Source organism: Tyto alba, unplaced genomic scaffold, assembly GCF_018691265.1.
Source record: "Tyto alba isolate M040663 unplaced genomic scaffold, T.alba_DEE_v4.0 Super-Scaffold_16, whole genome shotgun sequence".
Taxonomy (NCBI): Eukaryota; Metazoa; Chordata; class Aves; order Strigiformes; family Tytonidae; genus Tyto; species Tyto alba.
In genome coordinates, this window is record NW_024881278.1 from 7319323 (window position 1) to 7344395 (window position 25073).

The window sequence follows — 25073 nt, forward strand, 5'->3', positions numbered from 1 at the left end:
CGAGGCCCCAGTTTTACTTTAGCTTTCACAGTAAAAGGATGCTGCTGTATTAAATTTCTTTGTAAACCATATTTTGTACACATTTATTATTTTCTTGCTAATTGTAAATAATGGGAATGCTGCATTATTATTTGAAATCTAACAAAAATATTTGAAATCTATCAAAAAATTCTGATATCAGTAATTATTGAAATATTTGGCAGAAAGCAAGAGTGAGCTTCAGTATTCCAATTAAAGGGACTTTGCAAAAAATGTAACTTTATTAGGCAAGCAGCATTTTTATGTAAAAGTGAATACTGTGCTACTGTAAGCTAAAACGCAGATAGAATAAGTCAGTATTTATTACCCTTTGAGATGTACACTTGTGTAGCATTTTTTCCAAAGTACTTGTTTCAGCATTTCATTGTACTGAACAAATACATTCAAACAATGATATATTTAAAATTAGGGTGCGTTGTAATACTAGACTTAATCATTAAGTACCATCAAGGAACAGATGGCAAGAGAGAACACAACTGGTTTGCAGTCTGCATAGATTTAAGCATGAAGCCATTAAGCTATCACATTTCCATTTCTGATAGATTTTGGTCAATGAAAAATTAAAGACACATAATCCCTGATTATATGAGGTCTCAATCTGTAATTCATGACACTGGTAGTATTTCAAAATCACTGAAGTTCTCTCTCTAATCAGTAGTTTTAAACTAATGCATTATCAGAGTAGATGCTCTTGTCTGTTTTTATTGCTATTGAAATTAATGTATCTTGTCATAAGTAGGTTGCTCTTAAATGTAAAATTGCTTAAGGGTATCTTTTACTGCTCTGCTTCCTATTGACTTCTAGACAGATTTGCCCTAGTTTGCTAGGCTATTTGCCACTAAAGCACTTTGGTATCTCCCCGTAATAAAAGGAGCAATTCAGTGTTCAGAGCATGTAGTGCTTTAAAAATGTTTATAGTGTAACTAGCACAGTAACCGCTAGAATCTTATATTTTTAAAAAACAGTTTCTTAAAGCTATTTTTACAAAAGCCTATTTCAGAACTGATTTATTTTCAAAATTATTTCATTTGCATCTTATTGTATTCCCAACAGCATGTGCTAGTTTATTTCACTGGTATTGGACAAAGTTCATTCTAATAAGCAGAATTTTTTAGTATTAATAAAAATATAATTATTATTAAAATTTTATTGGTCATAAAAATTAAACAATTCAACATATGGATACAAGTAATTTATTAACATCTGTAATAAATTGGTTGCCAAAAAATGTAAACTAATATAAAGATGCATGCTCTTGAAAGCAATACAGATTTTGGCAGTTTATGTTTAGATTTTTATCTTTCTGTATGAAAAGTATTTGCACATTATATTTAATTAGTTTTTCTCATTAGTTTTTTCAAATGCTTGATAGGAGAATTAGTATGTCTATTCCTGGCTTTGGACCAATCTGACAAAATAAAATTATACAAACAACATGTAATGGAAAATGTGTAGCTAACATCACACTATGTTGTTTCCTCTTTGAGAGGAATAAGTTAAGACATCAGTACTTAAGAAGATGGACTATATTGACTAAACTAAGATTACTTAAAGTGGTATTTTGTGAATTAAGGAGGCTACTGAGCTTTAAAGTTGGAGGTTTAGAAAGAATGAGGCCTGCATATCAGTATTGGGAATGAAGATGGGTTTATTTCTTAAAATAATGAATCTCCTGCTGAAGGACCTAATCACAATTCTTTTGGTAACAGTGCATGGTGTGAGAAGTGATCTGTCAGGCCTGTTCTTGGCTGTTCAATACGTGTTGCAAGTCAAAACTGAGTTCAAACATAATCTGAAAACAAGAAATTACTCATTGAAGATTAGGGAACACTGGTAAATACGAACACTGAAGGATTCTTCTACCAAGTGGCCTCTATTTTAAATGTTTACATTTCAACATGTGGGTCATTTTAGTAGGTAGCCTACTAATAGTCTGTGTTTATAAAGTATAATAAAGACATAATGTGGTTAGAAAGATTTAAATTACTGTAGCAGAGAGGTGAAGTCTTGTTTGCACTGGAAGGTATTGAGAGCAGGATTTCACTGCAAGATGAGTTAGAAACAATTTTTTTCCAAGTAGAAGTCATCTTAGTCGTTGCTAACATGTATTGATTGAGAGTGTCAAAGACAGCTTACCTCCCTTGGTTGAAGAATAACGAGCCAATGCAACTATCTTTACCAAAAAAGTGACAAAATCAAAGAAATAAAACTTCCTACTAGCTATAGTGAGTTACTGAGGCTACATGTTTAATTATATTAAATGATTGGTAGAGATTAGTAGTGTTAATCCTGATTTTTAGATAACTTAATTTTATCGATCGTCAAGAGCAAGAGGTTAAACTTCTTGTTACCGTAATATATTTTAAAGTTCTGCTGAAAAGTGTTAAGGGAACTTTGAGCTTTGTGTATCTGTTCGACCGATCACCATAATGTTTTGGAAAAATGTAAGATTATTTAAATAAATATATACTGTACACCTGGTTTTCCTGAGGCTGACATTCTGATTTTATTGACAACGTGCACTAGCAAAAGATCATACGACCGGACTGTGAGTTTTTCAAGTGGTAAAGATACAGCTCCAGAGCACATCTGTGGCCTGAGTCTTCCCTGCAAAATTCACAATCTCAGTAAATTGTTTCTTGCAATTCATGCCAAAAAAAAACGTTGAATGCTTTCTATTTTAAGATACAGGAGTGAATCATTTTGAGCCAAAACAGTGTAAGTTTTATCAAAAACGAAGCCTGGAATTTCCATAAAATTTAAGAAATGTGTGTCAGCCATAGAGTTGGTCTTGACAGATGAAGATATGCACCACATATAATAATAATAAAAATAATAATAAATAATAATAATAATACAAAATTAAAAAATAAAAAATATATGTATGGTAGAAATACATGGGGTGAATTGATGGAAAAAAAGGTATGTTACTTTCAAAAGCAGTTGAAAGATTAAAAAAAAATCTTCAATATGTATCAACATTAATTTTGACATGATTTATACCACAGAATTTCTGATGGTCTTTGTTCATGTATAATTTGGTAGAGTTGATCCATACACTTGAATTTCTAAGGATTAAGATGAAGAAAATGAAACGTAAGAATGATTTGCTGTCGTACTGTTGCCAGGCATCTGCCAAAGAGTTCTAAAAGTGCTCAGATTCTGTTAGTATCTATTAGTGCATCATTTGAGTGATGTGAATTATTTATTTTTGTACTGTGAGGAAAAGTGATGGTATTCAGGAGCAAAGTCCATGTACAAGTATAATGACACTCTACAGTTCCTGATCTTGCCCAGATGTTAAGACTTACGATTTCAAAAATTTATTTTCATACCGTCAAATAAAACTCAAAAGCTCCTGTGCTGTATCTTTGGTGCATGCAAGTCCCAGTAGTGAAAGATTGTCCTGCAAAATATGAAGATGGCATTGGTGACAAAGGTGTGGAACTAAGAATTTGTGTCCTAAGAAATCTTGGGCTCTTAATTGCCCATTTTTTTCCTCTTCCACACAGATATCCTTGGCACTGATTGTTTCTGCTGCTGTTCAGGAATTTGTTTCTGTGGTCATTTCCCCTTTGTAGTATTGGGATACTAACAATTTGTCTTAAAAGCATGGAAAAATTTATGTTTGCATACCATTATGAAGACACAGTGCTATGCAAATGTTAAAGTTTCTGTTCTTGCAAGATTTGTCCAAATTGTCTAGTACAGCTTTTGAAATGAGAAAGTGTAAAGCTTGATCTTTTATGACAATTGTGTTTTAAATTCTCATGGTTGTGCCTAATTTTTGTGTTGATACCAAAATAAGAGCTATTCCAGTACTCGGGGAACTCCAGTGCCCTCTGCTTTGAGTGCTCTAAAGGGAGAGTCATCTAAAATATATGGCTGTAGAAATACTGCTGAAGATGATGAAAAAGCCTGGAGATAATCCGATAGTCACTAAGATTAAAGATCAAGATTAAGGGCCTAAATCGGCCTTTTGGAGATATGAGTGTAGAAATAGGAGACTTCAGCTGATCTCTGTATGCCATCAGGTCAGCAGGATTTAGCCTGGATTTTCTCTTCTGATTTTAACAAATTTGAATGAATTCAGTTTGGAAAGGAGTGTTCAGTTCTGCACATCTACAAAGCATAATAATTTTTAGCCCATTTAGTTCCTTTTGCAGCTACAGGTTGGCTGAATTAATAAATCCAAGGTGACATCTTAGTCACGTGGTTTTGGCTAATATATTCTAAAATGTACTTTAATTGTTTGTAGTATTTTTAGGAACGTGGTGATGAGCACTTAGGAATGAGGCAATTAAAGAATCTGTGTCCTAATTTTCCTAGATATGAGAAAAAAGATGCTGTGCTTACTGCTTTTCTTGTAAAAATGACTGTGTGTTGGAGCTGTGTTTTATATATGATCTGACATCCTTTCCCAGCAATGTTTTTGCTATGTTAATTCTATTCATCCTTACAACCCAGGAAATTCTGATAGCAATAAACTGAAGAAAAGACATAAATATATATTTAAAAATACTAACATGCTAAAACCAGACAGCTGTAAAAGGCAAATAAAAGTTTGTTTAGGTAACTTAAATTTAAATGAAAAATATTTAAATTTTGTCTATAGCAGTGCTCATGCAAAGAGCATGTGGAACTGCAAAAGTGATAAATTGCATCAAAATAAATCATGATACTACTGTGTTCATGTTCAGTGGAGTAGAGGGAATAGCTCCTTTTGGGGAGTTAGTTGTTTACACTTAGGCATTACAGTTGAATGGAGTATCTGTGTGAATCACATATATATTGATGATGTTGTAGACTAATTACATGTGGGTTTCTTCAATAAAATACCTATCTGTTCTGTATGATGCATATTTTTTTTTTCTGGCGCCCTCTGCACAGCCTTTGGTCTGTGTGCATCAGTAGCATCTGGTTTTCAGGTTGCAGGTCCTAGGTGTCCTGCCAAGACAATTCATGCTGACCTGTAACCTGCTCGTCCATCTCCTCCTAAGGAACCATGCAGGAATCTCTGTGTGATGGATACGCTTCTCAACAGGCAGTTCCCATTCCCCAGGAACAGATGTACCCGTATGTCACCCGGTAATACAGTACACCCAAGTAATTAAGGGAAGTCCTGTGATGAGCCTTTGCGTGCTGCTTAGAACCCAGGTGATTCACCTGTGGAAAAAGTCTGCACAAATGCTAGACCTTCCCTCAAGTGTGACTTGGTAGTAACCAAAGCATCGTATATACCATGCATAGAATAACTACCTGTTTTTTAGATAACACTTGTGCTAAAAAAATTGAAGAATTGGGGTCTTTTGGACAATGGCATTTCTTTTCCTGTGGTATTTGGTTGTGTCGACTACAATAATCAGGTCATTTTTGTATTATAGCAGGTTACTTCTCTTTCTGCATTTGATTCCCAAGTATAATCCTTTGCTGTATGTGTTGTTACTGAATTCCATTATACTGCTGTCACACCACTTTTGTACTTTACCAGGATTGTTCTCAATTGCCACGGTGTTCTCTGAAGGTTTTGTGGTTGGTTTGTTTTTTTTTTGTTTTGGTTTGTTTTTTTTTTTTTTTAAGTCCTATAATTTTTGCCAATGGCAGTTCTGTAAGTGTATTCTGTATTCCATTGTCTAAATCATTAATGACAATTAATAAAATACATTGAATAAAACCAGACCCGGAAGGCACACACCCATGCAGGAATCTCCAGTTTAGATGGTAGTTTCTTGTTTGAGTGCAGTATTCCAGCCAGGTGCACATTTATCTGACAATAATATAATTAAGCAATACAATAATATCATTAACTATCAAAAGTTGCATTGTGCAACTGTATCAAGTAACTTTGTAAAAGTTAGACTTGACATTGGCCATTCCTTATGAATTATCTAAGCCTTCTACAGGGTGTTGTGGGGGAGTTGCATTGATTCTGCATTGTTTTCCTTGAAAAATCTCAATGAATGGTTGTCACACTGTCTTGTATGTGGTTAATAACTTGGTATGTTATGAGGTATTGAAAAAGGGTGACTCATCTGCATTTCCTTGGATCCTTTCTACTTTGTGAAGGAAAAAGAGATTGATTTCTTCTGTGAAGCCAAGATAAACCACAGAAAAACCTGGTAGTATGTGAGAGTACATGACAAACTCTGATTAATTAATCCCTTTGTTGACAGATTTCAGTAATCTGTAAATAAAATTTAAATTAATTTAGGATGCGTTAACATGATGTATTTCATATTCCACATTGTTCTAAAAGTTAAAATGTATACTCTGCTTTTGTGCCTCATGATAGTAAAGTAGCATCTTATAGTTTTTCAGTATATTGACATTCATTAATGTAGCCAGACTGAATTCTGTTATTCGTAATTGTCTACATCAGTGAGAATGATTCCTGATGTCTGCTGCCTGTGTTGGAATATTTATGTTGTAGCTGTGTTCTGCTTTCTGTATCCTGTCAGGGATGGTGTTGCTTGTGAAGAAGTGCAGAGCCACAAAAATTTTCATTTTATATTCATTTTCCAGTAATTGTTCTGGGTGCTCCCAATTATATACTGTGTTAATAAAAAGAGTGCTAATCTGACGAGCTGTATCAGACAGATGTTTCAAGTGATTTCTTTCTGCCTTTGGCAGAGATCACTTACATGGCTCCTTATTTACTTGCGGAAGGAAAAAAAAAAGCATGGTTACCAAGACAAGAAGTTGTTATGCTGGCACATTAGCTATATAATTTGTGTTACTTAGAGAGGTTTAAAGATTAATGTTCAGTGTGTTTAATTTTTTTTTTTTTCAGTAATCCAAAGTCTGCTAATCAGAGGATAAACAAAAAAGTAAACAATGATGCATCATTAAGGATTCAAAATCTGTCCACTTTGGTGAAACAAATAAAAACTTACTATCAGGTCAGTAGTTGTTTCTTGTATTATGTTTTGTCCAAAATTGTTTCTAAGTATTCGTTTATAGTTACGCCTTTAAGGGTTACAAAAATAAGATTAATATTTTGTGATACTTGTATGGATGGTTGTTTATAAATGGTCAAACTTTGTATCATGCTTATTTTACAGCTATAGTAGTAGCCTGGAAACAGTTGGATGTGAATGATGGTCTGTTTAGGTAATGGATATTCCTCATGTTCAATTACTCACATAGTACGTTAAGCAGTATTGGTTGGTATTTTCTGAATTGAGTCAGGTTTTGTGCCTATGAGAGAAATTATTACATGCGCATTTAGTCTTATCAATGGAATCTGTATGAAAAATCTGATGAAATTGATTGGTTTTAGAATTAATTTGTTTTTCAGTAGGAAAAAATCAGGGGGGTGATAACAATCAAATGTGAATCTATAGTAAATGCAGTGGTGGTCTAATTTAGAGCTGTAAAATGGCCATTGAATTTCTGTGTGTTTTGTGTGATAGGTAAGATAGCCGTTGAATTTTTGTGTGCTTTGTGCAATAGGTAAGAACTGGTACTACGCCTTCTAGAGGCAGAGCCTGGATAGAGTGGTGTACACGCAGACATGTTGTAGTAGGACACTGCAGGTATCACCAGTGTCCCTTATAGTGTGTCTTTTAGTGCCCTTCCAGACTTCGTTGCTTGCTCTCTTCTACCAGGAGAGTCCAGCTCTGGGAGAAAGCCTTTGATCTGCCTTAGAGTGTATCATGGCAGAGCCTGTACTGATGTCTGCTTTTCCTCATGTGTACACATGTAGTATATGCTTTCAGAAACTCCAAAGTCCAGTGAAAATTCCCGGATGTCACTGAGGTGGTCCACCGGTGTACATCCTTCTAGCTAGCACTTTGTGCGTATGCATGCTTCACATCCGTCTTTTCTTGGCATCTATTATACGTGGGTATAAGTGCTTCTGGCTAAGACCCATATGCTTTTCCATTTCCTTATGGTAGTCATTTTCTACCAGGCATTAGTGTTTCACAACTGGTGTGACAGAAGGCAAAAACACTGATAAGATTGAACTCTATTTGAATACAAAGCATTCTCTCTGCTTCTTTGGCCTTGCAGTATCAGCCAGTCCTAGTGCAGCAGTATCAGGCAGAATTCTTTGCATTTAGGTAACTTATCTTTGAATGATTCAGGATTGTGAATGTTCCTTCAAACCTTTGTGTTGGAAATAATTGATTATAGCTTTTTAAAAATAAAAAAGTATTCTTTCTCAATAAACACTAAAATTGGTCGCCATGCCTTTAATGGTTCAAGCTTGTCCTGTGTAAGCATAAGATACAGAGAACTGTACACACTTTTTCCCCCTTTCCCTCTCCAGGGAACGGGCTTCTAGTCTTGTGAGATACCAGCCTCTTAAGATACAGTGCAAGTGAGGGAACTTGCAAACATTGCAAATCCAGTATTTTAGTAGGAGTAAAGACATTTAGTAGCCAAACTGGAACACTTGTTCAAATTTAAAATTGCTTTTTGCGTGTGTTGATGTTCACTTAGATGCGCCCACATGCATGCAGAGAGGTTTATGCATTGTGGTAGCTTATTGGGTTTGGGGGAAGTGCTAGGGGGTGGACTGTATGTTTCTTCTCCAGCTTGGTGCAACCAGGCAGCAGGTGTTTCTCCAGAGCCTGTGCATGGGTTAGCAAGGCAGCACAGCAAACTTTGTTTCAAGAAGGGGTCAGTTTAGTTTTGTTACCTGTAACATTATCCAAGGCAGAAAAGCAGGTGCTTGGAGGTCTCCGGCAGCTTGGGGTCTGCCCCGGCAGAGGTGCAAGCCCCCATCCCAGAGTGCTTCAGGCAGCTCTTTGTATAGGCATCAGGCTTGATGTATGTCCTGAACAGGGTGCCTGAAGTCTGAGAGGAATGAAATGTGGAAAATAATCACTGTATTGAGATATGAGATTAATTACTGTCTGGAATATTACAGTAGGAATAAGTTATGAACAGATATGGGGATTTTTAATTTTTAGCATTATGTTATCCTAACTCTTAAAATTTTTTATTGTGAACTTGTCCATGCTAGTTTATTCCATATGTTTTCATAATATCTGTGGAAAACATTGTCTTAATTTAGCAAATAATTGCATCAGTGTTGTGTATGTACTTGTCCAAATACCTGCACCGATAGAATCTAACATTCAAAATTAAAACGCTAATGTTAGATTATTCAAGTTTCTTGGTTCCTGTGTTATCTTTGTTTTTCTCTGTAATTACAATTGCATCTTTTTTTCCAGTGAAGCTACTTTACTTTCTTACAGCATCACCAAACTCTTACTGGGTCCCAAACCAGTCTTTTGAGCCTACGTATTTCCTGGCAGCATAAGAGTGTGGAATTGTTCTCAGCAGCTGATTCAGGGGAACCGATCCCCCTATAAGTTTTGGTGGGTTTGGGAGGTTTAATACGGTGCACTTCCATGGGTGCTCTGTCAGCCTCATTTGACAGACGATGTGTGAGTCTTTAATAACGTAAATGCTAATGAACTCTAAAAGTTTGTACAAGCAAGGCAGAATTTTGTAAATAGGCTTAGTTTATTTTTGCAGGTTAAACAACAGTTAAGTAGTATGTGAATTTTGGGACACACAGGTTCCAATTTCAGGTTTTTAAATGAAACAGTCACTTCAAAAAGCAAACACAGATTGAGAGCAGTTACACCGGGCTTGCTGATGAAGTTAACGCTGTGTGACAGAAAAGGTGGTAGACATTGAAGCAAGGTAGAGGTATTATAAGAAAAGAGGTGATAATGTCATTAGTCCATAGACGATACATTTCTTGGTTATCCCTGATTGTACTCTGCTTCACAGTAAGAAAAGCTTTATAATAGTGTCATGGAATTATTTGAGCTATTATTAAAAAAACCCCAAACAACAAAAAAGCCACCAAGCCCCCACTTTTTAAAGTATATGATTTTCTTTTGTGTAGCTATAAATACTCATTGAATTACTTATATTTTATTTATTCTTGATTGATTTCAAACTTCCTGTGATGCACTTTGTTTTGTTGTTTTTCATTTTGTTTTGTTTTTTTAATTTGAAAATTGTCTTTATCAAGATCTCAGAAGTACGAGAGTCACGGTTGGTTGAAATTCATGATATTTAAGTAGGTCAAAACTATTTTCTCCTTATAATTTGTCTTAGACATGTGCAATAAGAGCACACATTTTTCAGTCTAGTATTAATTCATATATCATTTTTTATGTCCTATATTAACTGGTGACAACTTTGAAGTACAGCTATAGCTAATATCTTCTAGAGACGTTTTTAAAGAATACTGTTTTTCAAATGTAACATTGACTTATGTTGAGTTTTTAACTTACTGTATGACCCATAATACTTGCCTTTTGGAGGTAAAGCAGTGATGGTTCTGTAATATGTTACTTTGGAATATGAACATTTTACGTACTAATGAATCTGTCACTGTGGAAAAACAAAAAGCATGACTCCGGAGCTGCTGATAGGATGGCATCTGCTGTGAATAAACATCTGGGGACAGGAGGAAGACTATTCTGCTTCGGAAGAATTAGGCTCTGTCTAGACTGGGGATTTGACCTGATTACAGCCATTACTGGCTGACAGAAACTATCCATTGATACAGTCTATAGAATAGGTTGGCAAAGCTGCTGCTTGAGTGTGTGGGACTTAGAAATCAAAACTCCACCTGATCATGCAAATAGGATTTTGTACTTTTATATTCGACATTGTCCCAGCATAACTGCAAGGGGAAAATCCTGTAATTCTTATATCTGCATTTTGGTGAGACCACTGAGACTACGGACGTGAAATAGAGGAAATTGATCTTTTGTAGATTAAATGCAATAAAATAAACATCTATCAATAAGCTAGTCAGAGAAACATAACTAATAATTTAAAGGAATTTTGCTGCATTTTGAGGCACAGGATCTTGTTGGTTTAAGATCCATAAGCCAGCTCGCTGCCATGAGAGGATTCTACTATGTTGAGATGATCTCTCAAACCTATAAACCAGGGTTTTCGTAGAAGTAATTCATACTTGTAAGTTTGGTTGTTTTGTTTGTTTGTTGTTTTGTTTTTTTTTAACTAGAGCCCAAATAATTAAGTATTGAACATATATGTATGAAGACATGAAAAGTTTTAAACTACTTAAATAACACTAATTTCTCTTTAGTGGTGGTTAGTATTTGATGTTTGCTTTCATTCAATATGCATACATATGATTTAAATAATATTTTAATTAATTTTTATAGGAGAGTTTGCAGCAGTTGATCATGATGTCTTTGCCAAATGTATTAATAATTGGCAAAAATCCTTTTTCTGGTAAGTTTACTTTTAAGAAACTTTATTTTTAATAAACTTAATTTTAATTTTTTTCTTTTCATTTCAAAATTTATATTGGTGTAATATTTTGTATTCTTTCACTGGAGATACAATTCGTATAGGATTAAGCCTTTCAACAGAAGATTGTGTAAATACTTTTAGCAAATAAGTGGTTTAATAATGATGAGTAACATTTCTTTGTTCACACCGAAGGTCTTTGCTTTACAAAAATGTGTTCTGTCCAAACTTTAGCACTGGCTGTCGTTAGGATTTATACTGAAATGAAGTGCATTTCACAGCAACCAGCAAGCCACTGATATGACAAAGTATAAGTTTCATGTATTCCCAGCTACTATGCTTTCAACTTCCTTTACCTATTCCACCACTGAGAAAAGTGGCAGTTCAATGCATCTCACTTGATCCAGCTTCTAATTCTTGTTTTTCCTTCTCCAAAACTCTCCTGCTTTTCTTGCATCGTTACCTGAAAAATATTGCAATTACCTTCTTGCTTTCTCCCCTGAACTGACACTGTCTTCTCCATGCTCCCACCTTCTCTGCTTCCAGCTCTGAGAGTTACAATTTTCAGACCAAGAAAATTAGCCTGTATGGACCCAGCTGACCTACCCACAGCCACTTGGGAATCTCTGCACCATGCTCTCAATTCCAGAAGCACGGAGCAGACACACCTGGCCTGCATGGAGCCACTATGGATTGGGCAGAATTTATTTGCTTGGGTCTAATGTGTCCCAGGCATTCTACTTCTGATGTTCTAGCATCTCAGCAGAGAGGTTAGGAACTACTCTAACAGGCTGTGTAGCTTCCCCGGCTTTTTTATTTATTTAAGATGTCTTATATGCCATGCTTCAGTGTATGTGAGACAAGATTTTTCTCATGAGCAAGAAGAACCATTTGTGTTACCTCACTTTTCAATTGCAGGGTTCATAACATTGATACTTTCCATATCCCATCTGCATATATCCCATTTATGTAGGTATCTTGATTTTAATTTTTTTGATTTTTACTTTCTGCTTTTGAATATTGCTGCTTTTGCTTCTGAGGTCACAGCCTTTTAAGTTTTTATATGTGTAGATGCTATATTCCATCATATGCACCAAGAAGTGTGAATGTGGCCTCTTCTTTTCCAGAAGAATAGAATGCTTCATGCTTTTATGTTTTGATTCCAGACTTTCTTAAGGTTTCTGAAAGACTCCATGGATTTGCCTAGAGACCAGATTTAGTTGAAAAATAGATCAAAAACAACTGGTCATGGTATTGTTTTTGTAGTAACATTTTTTATTCTCTTTAAGATATTGAGACAAAATACATCTTAACAATATTGTGTAGTATAAGATGAGATTTTATTAAAAATGCACTACAGAAACCCACAAAGATAATTTAGTATTCAGTTGTATACATAAAAAACTATGCTTTAGTCATTAATAAGAAAGCTTCTTCCTGTTTTGGGACCTCAGCTAAGTCAATGCAGCTTTTGTGGTTTGGCAACTGGAACTTATGGTGCTGTATGCATTGCTCTTCCATGGGGACATTACTGGGTTTGTGAGAAAATACAGACTTTACTGTAGCATAGCCCACATACTAATTCATTATGTATGGACAATATTCTTGAATATGTTTCAGATTCCTGCTTGAGTTCATTATGGAGTTTGATCTGAATCAGAATAGACCTGTTCTTTGGGGTTCCATCTAGAACCTTTCCCCTTTGAAAGTTAAGACTGCTCTTGGTGTGTTAACTTGAAGAGGACCTCATCCCTAGAGGGATATTTAAGCTTTTTTTCTCTGGTGGGCAAGTGTAGCGAAATCAAACCTCAGTGACCTTTTGAGAGACTTGCTGCATAAATCTGATCGCATCAAGGCAAGCCTCCATAGTAAGTCAAGTCTCTGATAGCAATTAGCACCTTAGGCTGTCTCTGTGATTTTTCACAGGAACGTCTCCCAGTTTTTCCCCTTTGTACTACTTTGCACCTAAGGAATGATTAGTAGAGAAACACCAGAAGATGATAAGTTGCAGAAGTCAAGGACAGATATGATTTCATGAAGAGAGATGTGTTTCTATCAGAGGCAGCTGGCTAATAAAGGCAAATTCAGATAGAATGCTGGTAAAAAGAGGTCATCAGAGATTTTATCAAGTAACATTTCAGTTGAGCTAATTGTCATGAAGCCAGTTTGAGGAGAAAAGTGGAGGAGAAGAGTAACAGGCTGTGATTGTAAATGTTAAATTACTGAGGAGAAGGAAAAAAGAGATAATGATGAGGCAAGTGCTCTTTTAATAGGGGAAGAGGAAAGATTAAAACCAGTTCATATTTCTAAGTGAGCAAGCCAGGGGAGGATGGAAGGCTACAGAGGATATGAAAATCAGGGATAAGACTGAGCGCAGGGAAGATCAAATGATAGGATAGGGTTGGGACAAAGTTCAATCAGCGGGTTGGAGAGTGTAGAAGGGAATGATCTATGTCTGTATTTGTGATGCAGAAAAAGGGAGAAAAACATAAAAGATGGTTGGTAGCAGTGAGAAACTGAGTTTGTTCTGTATTTTGCCACATTCCTTCAGGGAATGTGGGGGGGAGACATGAAAACAAAATTCAGGTAGGCTTCTAAAAGCTGGTCAAGAGATGCTGAAGCAGTGTGCAAATGAATGTCTGAAGAGAAGTTCAGGGATTGCTTTTTTTTTTTTTAAGTGTGATGAATTTATTGGGTTAAGTGAATGGAGAATGTGAGATGTTGGCATGGATTCCTTTTACAATATTCTGGTTAACCTTTATTGATAGGCAGCCAGGTGGAATTCCCATTCTTTAGCTGAAGTAGCGTGTTTCTGATGAAACATGTTCATTGATGTTTTCTATGTAAAAGACTTTACAACTCGAGTGTTGGGGATACAGGAAGTCTGTATACATGATTAAAGATCTCCCATTTGAGTTCATGTTCTTTCTAACATATCTCCTTGATAAACCTCTTCTGAAAAATTGAAACATTACATGTTCACTGGGATTCTACAAATCTCCCTCTAAAACAAGCAGGCTGAGTCAGTGTTGAAAAAAGATTCTCTTAACATTATAATGCATGGGGAACTCCTGAAGCCAGGAGGAGGATGGAGAAGCTTAGCAGCTGTCTTTCATCTGATTTATGGCAGCATGCTTGACTCTTTACTGAAAGCTAGTCAAAATCATTAAGAGATCTGTATCCTTTTAGAATTTTCTTGATTTCTTTTCAATTTACTCTTTTGATCAAGATTACCTCATATCTGTAACTTTTTGAGAAGGATTTTACACTTGCTTCACTTACAAAACACTGTAGTGAATCAAATCAAAGGACAATTTTTCAACTGCTTATAAGGGAATGGTTACATCTTTCTTATGCGGGGCTTTAGCCAAAACAGACTTAGTTGCCCAATGTAGATGATTGTAAACTGCTGTTTCAGAAAGAAGGTTCTGGCTGAGTTTTCTTTTAGATGCTTATAATCATCTGGTGATCATTGGATATCATCTGTGGTTACCAAGTCCTTTAAAAAACTGGACTTGAGTAACTTAGGTCAGATTCAAGAATGCCTGTGCTTTCTTTAGTACGTGCTAGGCATCCACTGTTTGCTATTTGAACTGAGAGTGGATCTGTTGGTATCGGTAGTAGTTACACCAGCTGTGTCGCAGAGTACAGTTGTGTAGAATAAAGGTCAGATTTCTATCCAGGCCCAGCATTATTATGTTTGATAGCATAGCTTTTGTCAGGATAGCTAACAATGAAATAATCTCTTGGCTGAAATCCAAAGTATATAGTAGAAAGGATGCTATTAGGACACTCTTATTCCTAGATAGCCCAATGGATAGTGTTTTCTGTTTCAGTAGAGCAAAACAATATATGACCATATACAGTTTAATTCCAACTAGCCTAAGCTATTTTACCATCCTTAGAGCATTTGCTGTATGGCATTTATATTCTAGATACAGCATACATTTAGTAGTAAAACAAGGACATTTTGAATGTAAAAAGTAAAACATCTTTATTTATCTGTAAACAGAGTTCTTTAAGCTTCTTTAGAAGATTAAGATTTAGAAATACATTTTTATTTTTTTAGATGTACAGATAAATACCTAATATAGGTTTATAAAATAATTTAAATGAACTTGTAATCTAAGTGTTACAGCCTGGGGGTGGTAAATAATTTAGGCATTCTTGTAACTATCTCAAGACACTTGAGACTACAGTTGGAAACTCAACTGTCGGTCTCCAAAGCACTTTTGAAATTGTCACTCTGAAGTTTTGCTTTATGAAGGGCTGAAATGGGTTTTCCATTTGAAACTATTATGGATGTTAAGCTATTTGTAAAAACTGAAAGTTGGCAGTTGGCGAAAGTTGGCAAAAGGACTAAGCTGAAAGCTGGAAAGATGGGGTTTTCTTAATCTTTTTGTTTTCTAAACTAGGTTAACATGAATTAAATGAAAATAATGAGGAAACCTGATGTTTTCTGAGGGGTGGGGAAAGAAACTCAAATTACCATTTCACACCTACCATTTTTTTTATTCTTATTTTCCTCTTAGAGCCAGGTACAGAAGAAGTAAAAAAACTCCTCCTGCTTTTACTTGGTTGTGCGGTTCAGGTAAGTTTAACTATGTTTATATCTGTATGAAAAGGTTTAAGTGTTTCTGATCTCTCTTCTTATTATTTTAATACCTGAGGTGAACTTTTACCTTCCTTCCTCTAGTGGTACTGTTGCATTCCTTGAAAATCTGGATATTCTTACAGTTAAAATGACTACAACTGTACATCTCTTGTGTTTTTATTGTACAAATATGGCAAACTGTGTATGTAGGATTCTAATAGTTCATTAATTGCAATATTGTTAATTTATCTGATACTGTAAAGAAGGGAAGAAAACGGTAAAGTACTGAAGAATTATTTTACTGATATATCTTACTGAAACTGTTTCACATATTTAATAAAGTTTTTTGATGGACTTCTGTTCTTATTAGGACAGTTTGTACCATTCAGCTAATTAAACTTAAAAAATAGAATCAGTTATATGTTCGTAACAACATAGATAAGCAACTTTGGTTTTAGAGGAGGACACTTTAAAAATACCTGTGGAACTCACTGTCATAAAATTTTAATAAATAGCTATTTTAAGAAACATCTTCCTTGCCCCATTTCAATACCTACTTTATCATTTTATTAGTGTTGAAAGTTACAATGACTGTAATATGGCATAAACCAAGTATATATTGGTCAACAAAATTACGGGATAATAATTTAGTAATGTGATCATCGTAATGTTAGCTTTATCATTTTTAGGTCTTAGAAATACAAAAGAAGAATGAAAATACTTGTGATTACATATATAAATGTATATAAAATAGATCCCTTTATTTTTAGTGTCAGAAAAAAGAAGAATTTATTGAAAGAATCCAAGGTCTGGATTTTGACACTAGAGCAGCTGTCGCAGCCCATATTCAAGAGGTATATTGGGGTTTTTGTGCTTTTAATTTTTTTGGAGGTGGAATAGTGTGTAATAAAAGCTTAATTACTTTTGTTCAAAAACAAGTAAATCAAATATGTGATTTGTATATCTGGTGTTTTTAGTAAGCAGAAAATGTCTTTATTTTCAAACTTCATTCACAGAAAAGATTTCATGATCAAGCTCTTTTGGATACATTGTTAAAGCAGTACGGGGGGCAAGTTTGTTGCTCCAAGAATTTCTTAAATTACAGCAGATTTAGTTTAATGAAACTTTCATGTGCAAATTTATTTATAAAATATAATTCAAATCCCATGTATTATGCATTATGATATGTAATATATACTATGTCATAGTCACCTTTTGCTTTTTATTTTGCCAGAAGTCAAGGTGGTACTTTCAGATAGACAAGAAGCTGTTCCACTACATACAATTTAGTCTATTTTAAATGTTTTTCATACCTTGTCTAGAGAATTTAACCCACCAAGTTTCAGCTTTATTTTCTTTATGATTTCTTACTACTCTTATAATTTAAAAAGGATGTTTTTTCCCTTCCATTTAACTCGGTTTAGGTAACTCATAATCAGGAAAATGTGTTTGATCTGCAGTGGATGGATGTTATTGTACTGACACAAGAATATGTTGAGCCTCTCTTGAAAAATATGGCGTTACATTTAAAAAGACTTATAGATGAAAGAGATGAGCACTCAGAGGTATGGACATGGTTTGTTGCTTAAGAGAAATATAAAAAATAATTTTTTTAAGATGCTACAGCTTACACTATTAGTTACAAAAATAGCTTGTTGTGTTAGCATATTTAAGCAAGGATTCCTTACTGCTGAAAAGTTGTTTAAGGTAGTTACAGTGTGCATACTAGTTGTTGAATACTGTGACAGACTAGAGAGGATAATAAATGATCTTCTTCACATAACCAGAGCCTGAAACAAGTTTAACATTCGTCTGTAGTTGAAAACATAAAATCCAAAGCTGTATCAGCTCAAGTTTCCAGGAATCAGTAACCTGTCGGTTTGCAAGCCAGTCACTGAAAGATGTCTGTTACATTACTATATCCTGTTGTACAGGTTTGAGTGAACTGGAGCAGAATCCATACTAGGAGAGGAGGTTATACAAGCTTATCGCGAGGCACAATCATTGTACTGTGTGAGAATCAAGAAACAGAAATGTATTTAATAAAAATTGCAAGTTACGAATCATCTTGGTGGTTTCAGATTTGCCCCTCAATGGTGTGCGTATTTTAATATTGCAGTTATTCCAAATATTCCTTTCATAGCTACCAACTGTCTTTCCAGTTCATAGCCTTGATAAGAGTAAAACAGAAATCTAGCAGTGAGGGGAGAGGTTGTGTGTTAATGCTTTGTTGCAATGCAAAGGAAAAGTAATTTAAAGTACAAGAGATCTTCATGTTAAAATAACACCTTTATTTATGTGATGAAAAAGGAATATTCCTCTATGTCAGATGCTTTATTCGGTTGGCCAAGGATGCTGCTCTCACTGAAGAACACCAGATTCTTTCGAGATCTATATTTATCCTCATGTTTAAGGATTTCACGGCATTTCATGACCCAATCCATTCTGAACACTGATAATTTTGTGGACTTAAAAGTCAAAATCTGAGTAGTTTAAGAATAGCCAAATGGTACTGTTAAGTATCTGTGACTATTTGCTTTGGGTATAGAGGTGTATGTAGGGCTTCTAACTTCTTTTATGGCAAAATTTTTTCATTATTCTTGCTTCATTTCAGTCTTTGATTAATTAAAGCAGTGAATTGTATTAGTTTCTGACAGAAGTGGCTCTCTGAATGCAATTCTATACTTCTTTTCTCTCTCTCTTTATTTCTTAGACTATCATAGAACTCTCAGAAGAACGGGACTGTCTTCGTTTTCTACCTCACGCATCAGCAGCACAATCACCTTGTGGATCTCCTGGCATGAAGCGCACTGAGAGCAGACAGCACCTGTCAGTAGAGCTGGCGGATGCCAAAGCCAAGATAAGAAGACTTCGGCAAGAGCTGTGAGTACATGTAGATTGCAGAAGTGTGTCGAGAGTTGTAGGGTTTTAAAATGTTGTTGATTGTGTACAGTAGTAGTACTCGCTAGACAAATTAGTCATTCTTTCAAATGTTAAATTACAGTTTTAAATGCTTTTTTTATTGTACCCAGAGAAGCATATTTTTATATTGTAAGCATATTTGTGGACCAGTGTGACAAATACAACTTTTCATCGGTGTTTGTCTTAATTTGTGTTATGAATTATATTGATGTTTTAACCATAAACATACTGAAATCAGTGAACTGCTGCTGTGGTAATTTTGTATCTCCTGTACTCTGAACTTTCTGAAAAACTAACTGTGTTTGAGCAATCTCTGAGAATGTTGCAATACAGTCATGGGCTCTTGGATCTATATAAGTTGTCTTTTAGAAATACAGCTAATCCAATGTAGTATTGCCTGTTTTTTACATATTGCTGTTTCAAAGGCAAGTTCTTTGTGTTTTCTCTGTTGTTCATTATTACTAATGAATACTCAACTATAGTTTCAATATATCTGTATTCATATATGTTTCTAAGTTTTGCAGTGGAAAAGAAAATTATGCACACCAAACTCCACTAAATCTCTTGACCCGTTGCTAACCTGGATGCAGTGAAAGAGACATTGAGTTTGCTGGCAGGGGGTGGTTGTATATGTCTAAGGAATAATGTAATTTGTAAGATTAGTACCTTCTATGGCTTGGGTCAGTTACAGTTTCTTACAGTTTCCAACTTGCTACATTCATCCAGTTAAAGGAGTGCTCTCTTTTCCCCCTGGTGCTGACCTCTTAGCTCAGGGGTATGTTCCCCTCCTTCACCTCATCCAAGTACTGTGAAAATTCAGTCCCATTGTAACAAAGATCTTTGTTCTTTTGTTTTTCATATTCTAATGAAAAACTTTTTTATCCTTTCTGTTTTATGAAGAAAACTGATTCAGTATCAGTGGGTACTCAGTCTGTCTACATAGTCAAGGAGCACATCTGAGCAGTAGTGAAGATTTATTTAAAGAGAACAGTAATAGTGCACTGCAGAATCTGTTTCTCCCTATAGCAATGTGTAATGTTTTTGCAGAGTGAAGCATGTGCAGTCTGAATTTAAAATACAAATGTTAAATCTGAAGAGATTAAATCGGTATAGTAACTTGACTATAGGTTAGAAACAACATAAAGATTTTTTTTTTTTTTTTTTTTTAATCCAGCATATTTTGTGGAGAGAGGAGACAGGTAAAATTAAATTAGAAGTTGAAGGTAGCATAAGTCATGGTTATCAGCTCGCTGGTCTGCTCTTAACAGGGTTTGTTGATCAGATCTAGCTAGCTGGATTAAGTATCTGGTTGATTTACTCTGAGGATTCCCTTCCCCCACTACATCTTGGTCTTCATGAAGAGTGGAGGACAAAAAGATACGGCTCTCTTTTTCTGGTGTCTGTATTATTATGTGTCTACTGAAATGAGCCCGCCCAGGATATTCTATAAACAGCTGCACCAAGAAAATTAGTGAAAAAATTGCTGTTATTAGTTTGATTGACAGTTAATAGATAGCCTAAACAGTGAAAACTGGTATGTTCTGTATAATTTAGTACAATCCCCTCTAGTCTGTAGCTGAAGCATGCAATTAGGGCAACAGTGATGGCTCGGAACATTTCACATTTTGCACTCTATTTGAATTCAATTTGTAAATAAATTTCCTTTACATGTAGCAGCATATTTAAAATACTCGACTTTGATAAATTAACTTCTTTCTGTAGCATTTGGTATTAAATATCGCATGTATTTGATAAATTTAAAATTAGATTAATTCCAGAGTTGAAAATATTCTGCTTAAAATTTATTTATAATCTGTTTTTGGCAATGAACCTTCATAGCTGGTTTAATATGCACTGCAGCTAATATAATTTCATACAAAAGGTCTGTAAAGATTGTTTTTCAGTTGGATGCAAAACAGTGATTTGAGGCTTTTAACAAGAAACCCCAAAACTGGAAATTGCACACCTAATTTTCTATATTAAGTTCTGTGTGTTTCTATGTAGAACAATGATACAGGAATATGAATGTTAATAGAAAAGTTACAGTAACCTAACATCATACAGAATCCATTTGTATTTCTGTATGGTTTCTGAACCCCTGTGTAGGGGGAAGGCTTTGATACCTGCCATGGACAGTGATGTTGCAGTGAGGTGTAAGTAGATGAACCTTGGTTTACCTGTAGGCTGTTACAACCTTTTTGAAATAACATGTGGTTGCAGAAAGGTCATTCATTGTGAGATTGGCTCATTTTTAAAAACAACTGTTCTAGATTTGTTTAAAACAAATATATTTTTGTTAGTATGATTACTTTTAGATTGTGTTATACATTTCAGTCCATTAAAGTATCATGTTTCCCCCTTTTCTACTTTTGTATTGTTTCATACTTTTATTCCAAAATATGAAATAATATAGTAACATGTCTGAATATGCAATATATCTCTTCAGGGTATATAATACTGCATATGGCAGGTGTTTTTCAGCAGTGCACACTTTGTTCTGAGGTGCGATTGAATTTTGAATGTTAGGTATTCTGTGTCTTTGAGAGAATTAAATATGTCCATTGCACGAGCTCATTGTTTAAAGAGCTCATTGTTTAATGAACTCACTTTTTGAGCATTGAGAAATAAGTGTTAGCTGGAAGATAAGTATGAGAACTGTAAGAATTGTAGTATTCTGTGTCACATTGGTTTTATTACAAATTTCTGAGTAGACTAAAACACTGTGTTGTTTCCATAAAATTAAAATTCATTACGCATTTCATAAAATTATTAAGTGGTATCTTCTTTTAATGAGTAAAGGCACCTGGAAACCTTAATACTTCTCTGTAAGAAAACTAAAAATTACAGAAGTATAAAAATGCTTTTAAAATTGTCTTTACCTGATCTGTGACAGGGTGCATCAGTAGTCATTGTCTGGTTTTCCTGGAAACTATTTGGACCTTTTGAATGGGTATTTTGAAAATATTCTGAGTTTACTTTTGGATGTGATTCTCCTGATACACATTCATGTTTATTGTCTGGGCTTTTTTACCAAAAAAAATTCCTTACCCCTTATTACAAAAAAATCCCTTATTTACACCCTAATGTGTTCTGCCCCACAGAAGTAGGAAATCTTAGTGAACAACAATTTAAAAGACTACAAAAAATCTGACTAAACTTAAAAGATTAAGTACAGACTAAAACCTAAACAATATCTAAACCATGAATGCATACGTAAGTTTTACACTCTGATGTCCATGAAATTCTGGATTAAAAGAGGGAAGTTTCATGAATCTTATTACTTTTATTCTCAAACAAGATAATATTTACCAAGTTTTGCAGTCATGTTTAACTGTTCTGTGTTTTCTCTTTTAAGCGAGGAAAAGACTGAGCAGTTACTTGACTGTAAACAAGAACTTGAACAGATGGAAGCTGAACTAAAGAGACTTCAGCAAGAGGTATGGGGTTTGTAAATCTATTGTATAAAAAAAGTTGCCACCACCAGAATGATCTCCACCCCCCCACACAACCCACCACTTTTTTTTTTTGTATTGGGAAATAAGTTTTCATCCATTTTTTTTTTTATTTTGCACTCTGAACACCATATTGTATAATTTATTGCTTTATTGGGTTCAGTATGCTGGAAGAATATTCTGAGTTAGGTTAGTGTTTCTTTAATTGTTTTTGTTTTCCCTTATAAGCAGTTATCACCAGTGTATCTTGTGAGGGTACATGTGCTGAATATTTGTCAAAAAAAATGCACCCAAATTTTGTCTGCTTTTCTTTATACGTTGAGTCTGTGTGTTGATAATGAGGGAAAATATCTGATTAATTTATTATTAGGATGTGAATGTATAAAATTATTGGGAGTCATTTGAGAATATTACCTGTAAAATAAATGTGCTGTTCTGAAATCTACACATGTGTACATACGTCTCCTTGAAAAAGGCCAGTGAAGTTTTCTTGGAAATACATCATCTGCACTGGGCCTCTAAAATACTTATTTTTTTTGCTTTACCTTTCTCTGAATTAATTTACATCCCTCTGCATTACCCCACTTTATATAATGAAGCAGCTATGTTATCTTTCAGTGTGTGTTGTCCAGTATTCTTGTCTTTAATTTCTGTACTTTCATTTTTTCTAGAATATGAATTTACTTTCAGATGCCCGTTCTGCCAGGGTGTATAGAGATGAATTAGATGCTCTTCGTGAGAAGGCAATTCGAGTCGACAAGCTTGAAAGTGAAGTCAGCCGGTATAAAGAAAGGCTGCATGATATTGAATTCTACAAAGCTAGAGTGGAGGTATATTAAGGAAAAAAAGTACTGAATAACCATCAATTTTGTTTGCTGTGGCTTTTTTAAAAGTTATTTTGATGACTTAAACAGTGGGATGTGAAAACAGTGTTAAGCGTTGTGCTCTGGGATAGTCAGTCTTTTGTGATAAATTACAGTTTTTAGATAAAAGTCCCTGTGTCTAATGGCATGCAGTATCATTTGAAGTCAGCCATATTCACCATAGCTCTAAGCTAGCAAGATCTGTAGGAGCCTCTGTTTAGGGTATATACTATGTAATGAGAAACCCAAGGAGGAATTCATTAGAAATGTTCTATAATTTCTTTCTCCTCTTGTGGTTCTCCTAAGAGAAGGTAATTTTCCAGGTAAACTGTTGAGGATATAGTGGCTGTACACATAAATGAGTATAGGATAGTGGCATTCCATGGATAGAATATACTAAAAACATATGCACTGACACCAGGCAAGAGAGTCTTACAGTTCTTTCATGAATTAGTAGTGTAGCAAACAAATCATCACATGCAGGATTTGATTAGGCCATCATTCTGTCTGTAAATGGCAAATTTGTTGGGCAGATGCCAAGGTGGTAGAGTTTGTGAAAGAAACAATTACTTGTAGGAGTCAAAACTAATGAAAGTTTAAAGAAATTTTGAATGTGGTCATTAAAAAAAGAGGATTCCTGGAAAAGCAGGAAGAACTCGAAATGGACGCTGGTTGGAAAAAATATTATGTTGCCTAGATGTAGTTGTTGAGATGCTGGTATGAAGCCATTTCTTTATGATAAAAATAACCAAAAAGCAAAAGAAGATACTAGGTTAAACTATGACACATGATATTTTTATGTAACTTCTTCATTTACTGTGGCCTCTTGGATTTCCAGGCCTGGATGCTGTCTCGGGAACTCATTCAGTCCTTCTGCTTTAAGCATGGTATTTTTTATGTACTCATACCACTCCAGATGAATGCTTGACAGTAATTGGTGCTTTAAGACCTGAGTGAAGTGTCCACAGCTTTTTTCTTCTCTGAAGACTGACACGTCATGTGGCCTCTCTTCTAGCTCTTTGTGCTCTGCAGCCCCACAGTGTTCTGCCTTACAAAGTTGTTTTGTTTTGTTTTGTTTTTTTTTCCTGTTCTTTGAGTTCTGTCTAAATTCTTATTTTTATTAAAACTGAGTTCCTAAAACTAGATGTCATACTCTACTTCTGGCTTTAGCAGTTCTGAATACAGTGGGAAGATGACCTTTCTGTACACCTTCTACTATAGTAACTCCTAAGCAACCTCTCAACATTGTGATCTGTGGTAACCTCCAGATTTTCTTCCCACTGAACTGCTGCCTAGACATGAAAGAATATCCCCAATATTATAGTTCCCAGAGCTGAAAAATGTCATGATACTGATGACCAATGATGAAGCATCCTGGGGAAGGAGACTTTTTTCTCTGAATGTTTAAAAGTTAAAACCTCTTAATGAATATATACTTCATACGTCACAGCATAAAATAGCTACTACTGATAAAAGCTACTGTTCATGAGAGGGGAAAAACTGCAAGGCAAAACCCAAAATTTTAATGTTCAGTTGTAGATCCTTCATCCAAAATTTCTAATAATAGCTCTAGGCAGAAATAAAGCATATCAACTGACATGAGAGTTACTAGCTTTTTAATGGAAAATGAGATGGATAGTTTTTCCAAGTGAACTGCAGTATAAAGAAGTTAACAACAACCTGCAGTGAGAATTAGGGTGCATGTTGCAGATTAAAACACTGTTAAAAGGGCTTTAGATACTTCTGAAATTTTGAACAAAGTCATGGTTCCCAAGACTTTTTTGTTTTTTTTGTTTAAGATTATTTGTTCTTATCCTTGCTTGTGGAAATTAATTTTATCATCTTACTGTGTAATGTGAAATAATCTGGTGAAATGGGAAGAGACTTTCTCAAGATACGCTGAAGACAGACCTTAATAACTGTCATTGAAACATCCATTCTTGGGGA

General features: G+C 34.9%; 1 protein-coding gene across 14 annotated transcripts in view; it reads left to right on the top strand.

Annotated features, from left to right (window-relative positions):
- CCDC88A (coiled-coil domain containing 88A) overlaps positions 1–25073 on the top strand; it is an 80943-nt gene that overhangs the window by 12693 nt on the left and 43177 nt on the right. For all 14 annotated transcript variants that reach the window (XM_042789396.1, XM_042789397.1, XM_042789398.1 and 11 more), the window contains exons 4-11: positions 6830–6938; positions 11208–11277; positions 15828–15886; positions 16660–16743; positions 17314–17454; positions 18603–18772; positions 22167–22248; positions 22935–23093. In XM_042789396.1, coding sequence (XP_042645330.1) covers positions 6830–6938; positions 11208–11277; positions 15828–15886; positions 16660–16743; positions 17314–17454; positions 18603–18772; positions 22167–22248; positions 22935–23093 — 874 coding nt within the window. The remainder of the gene's footprint in view (positions 1–6829; positions 6939–11207; positions 11278–15827; positions 15887–16659; positions 16744–17313; positions 17455–18602; positions 18773–22166; positions 22249–22934; positions 23094–25073) is intronic.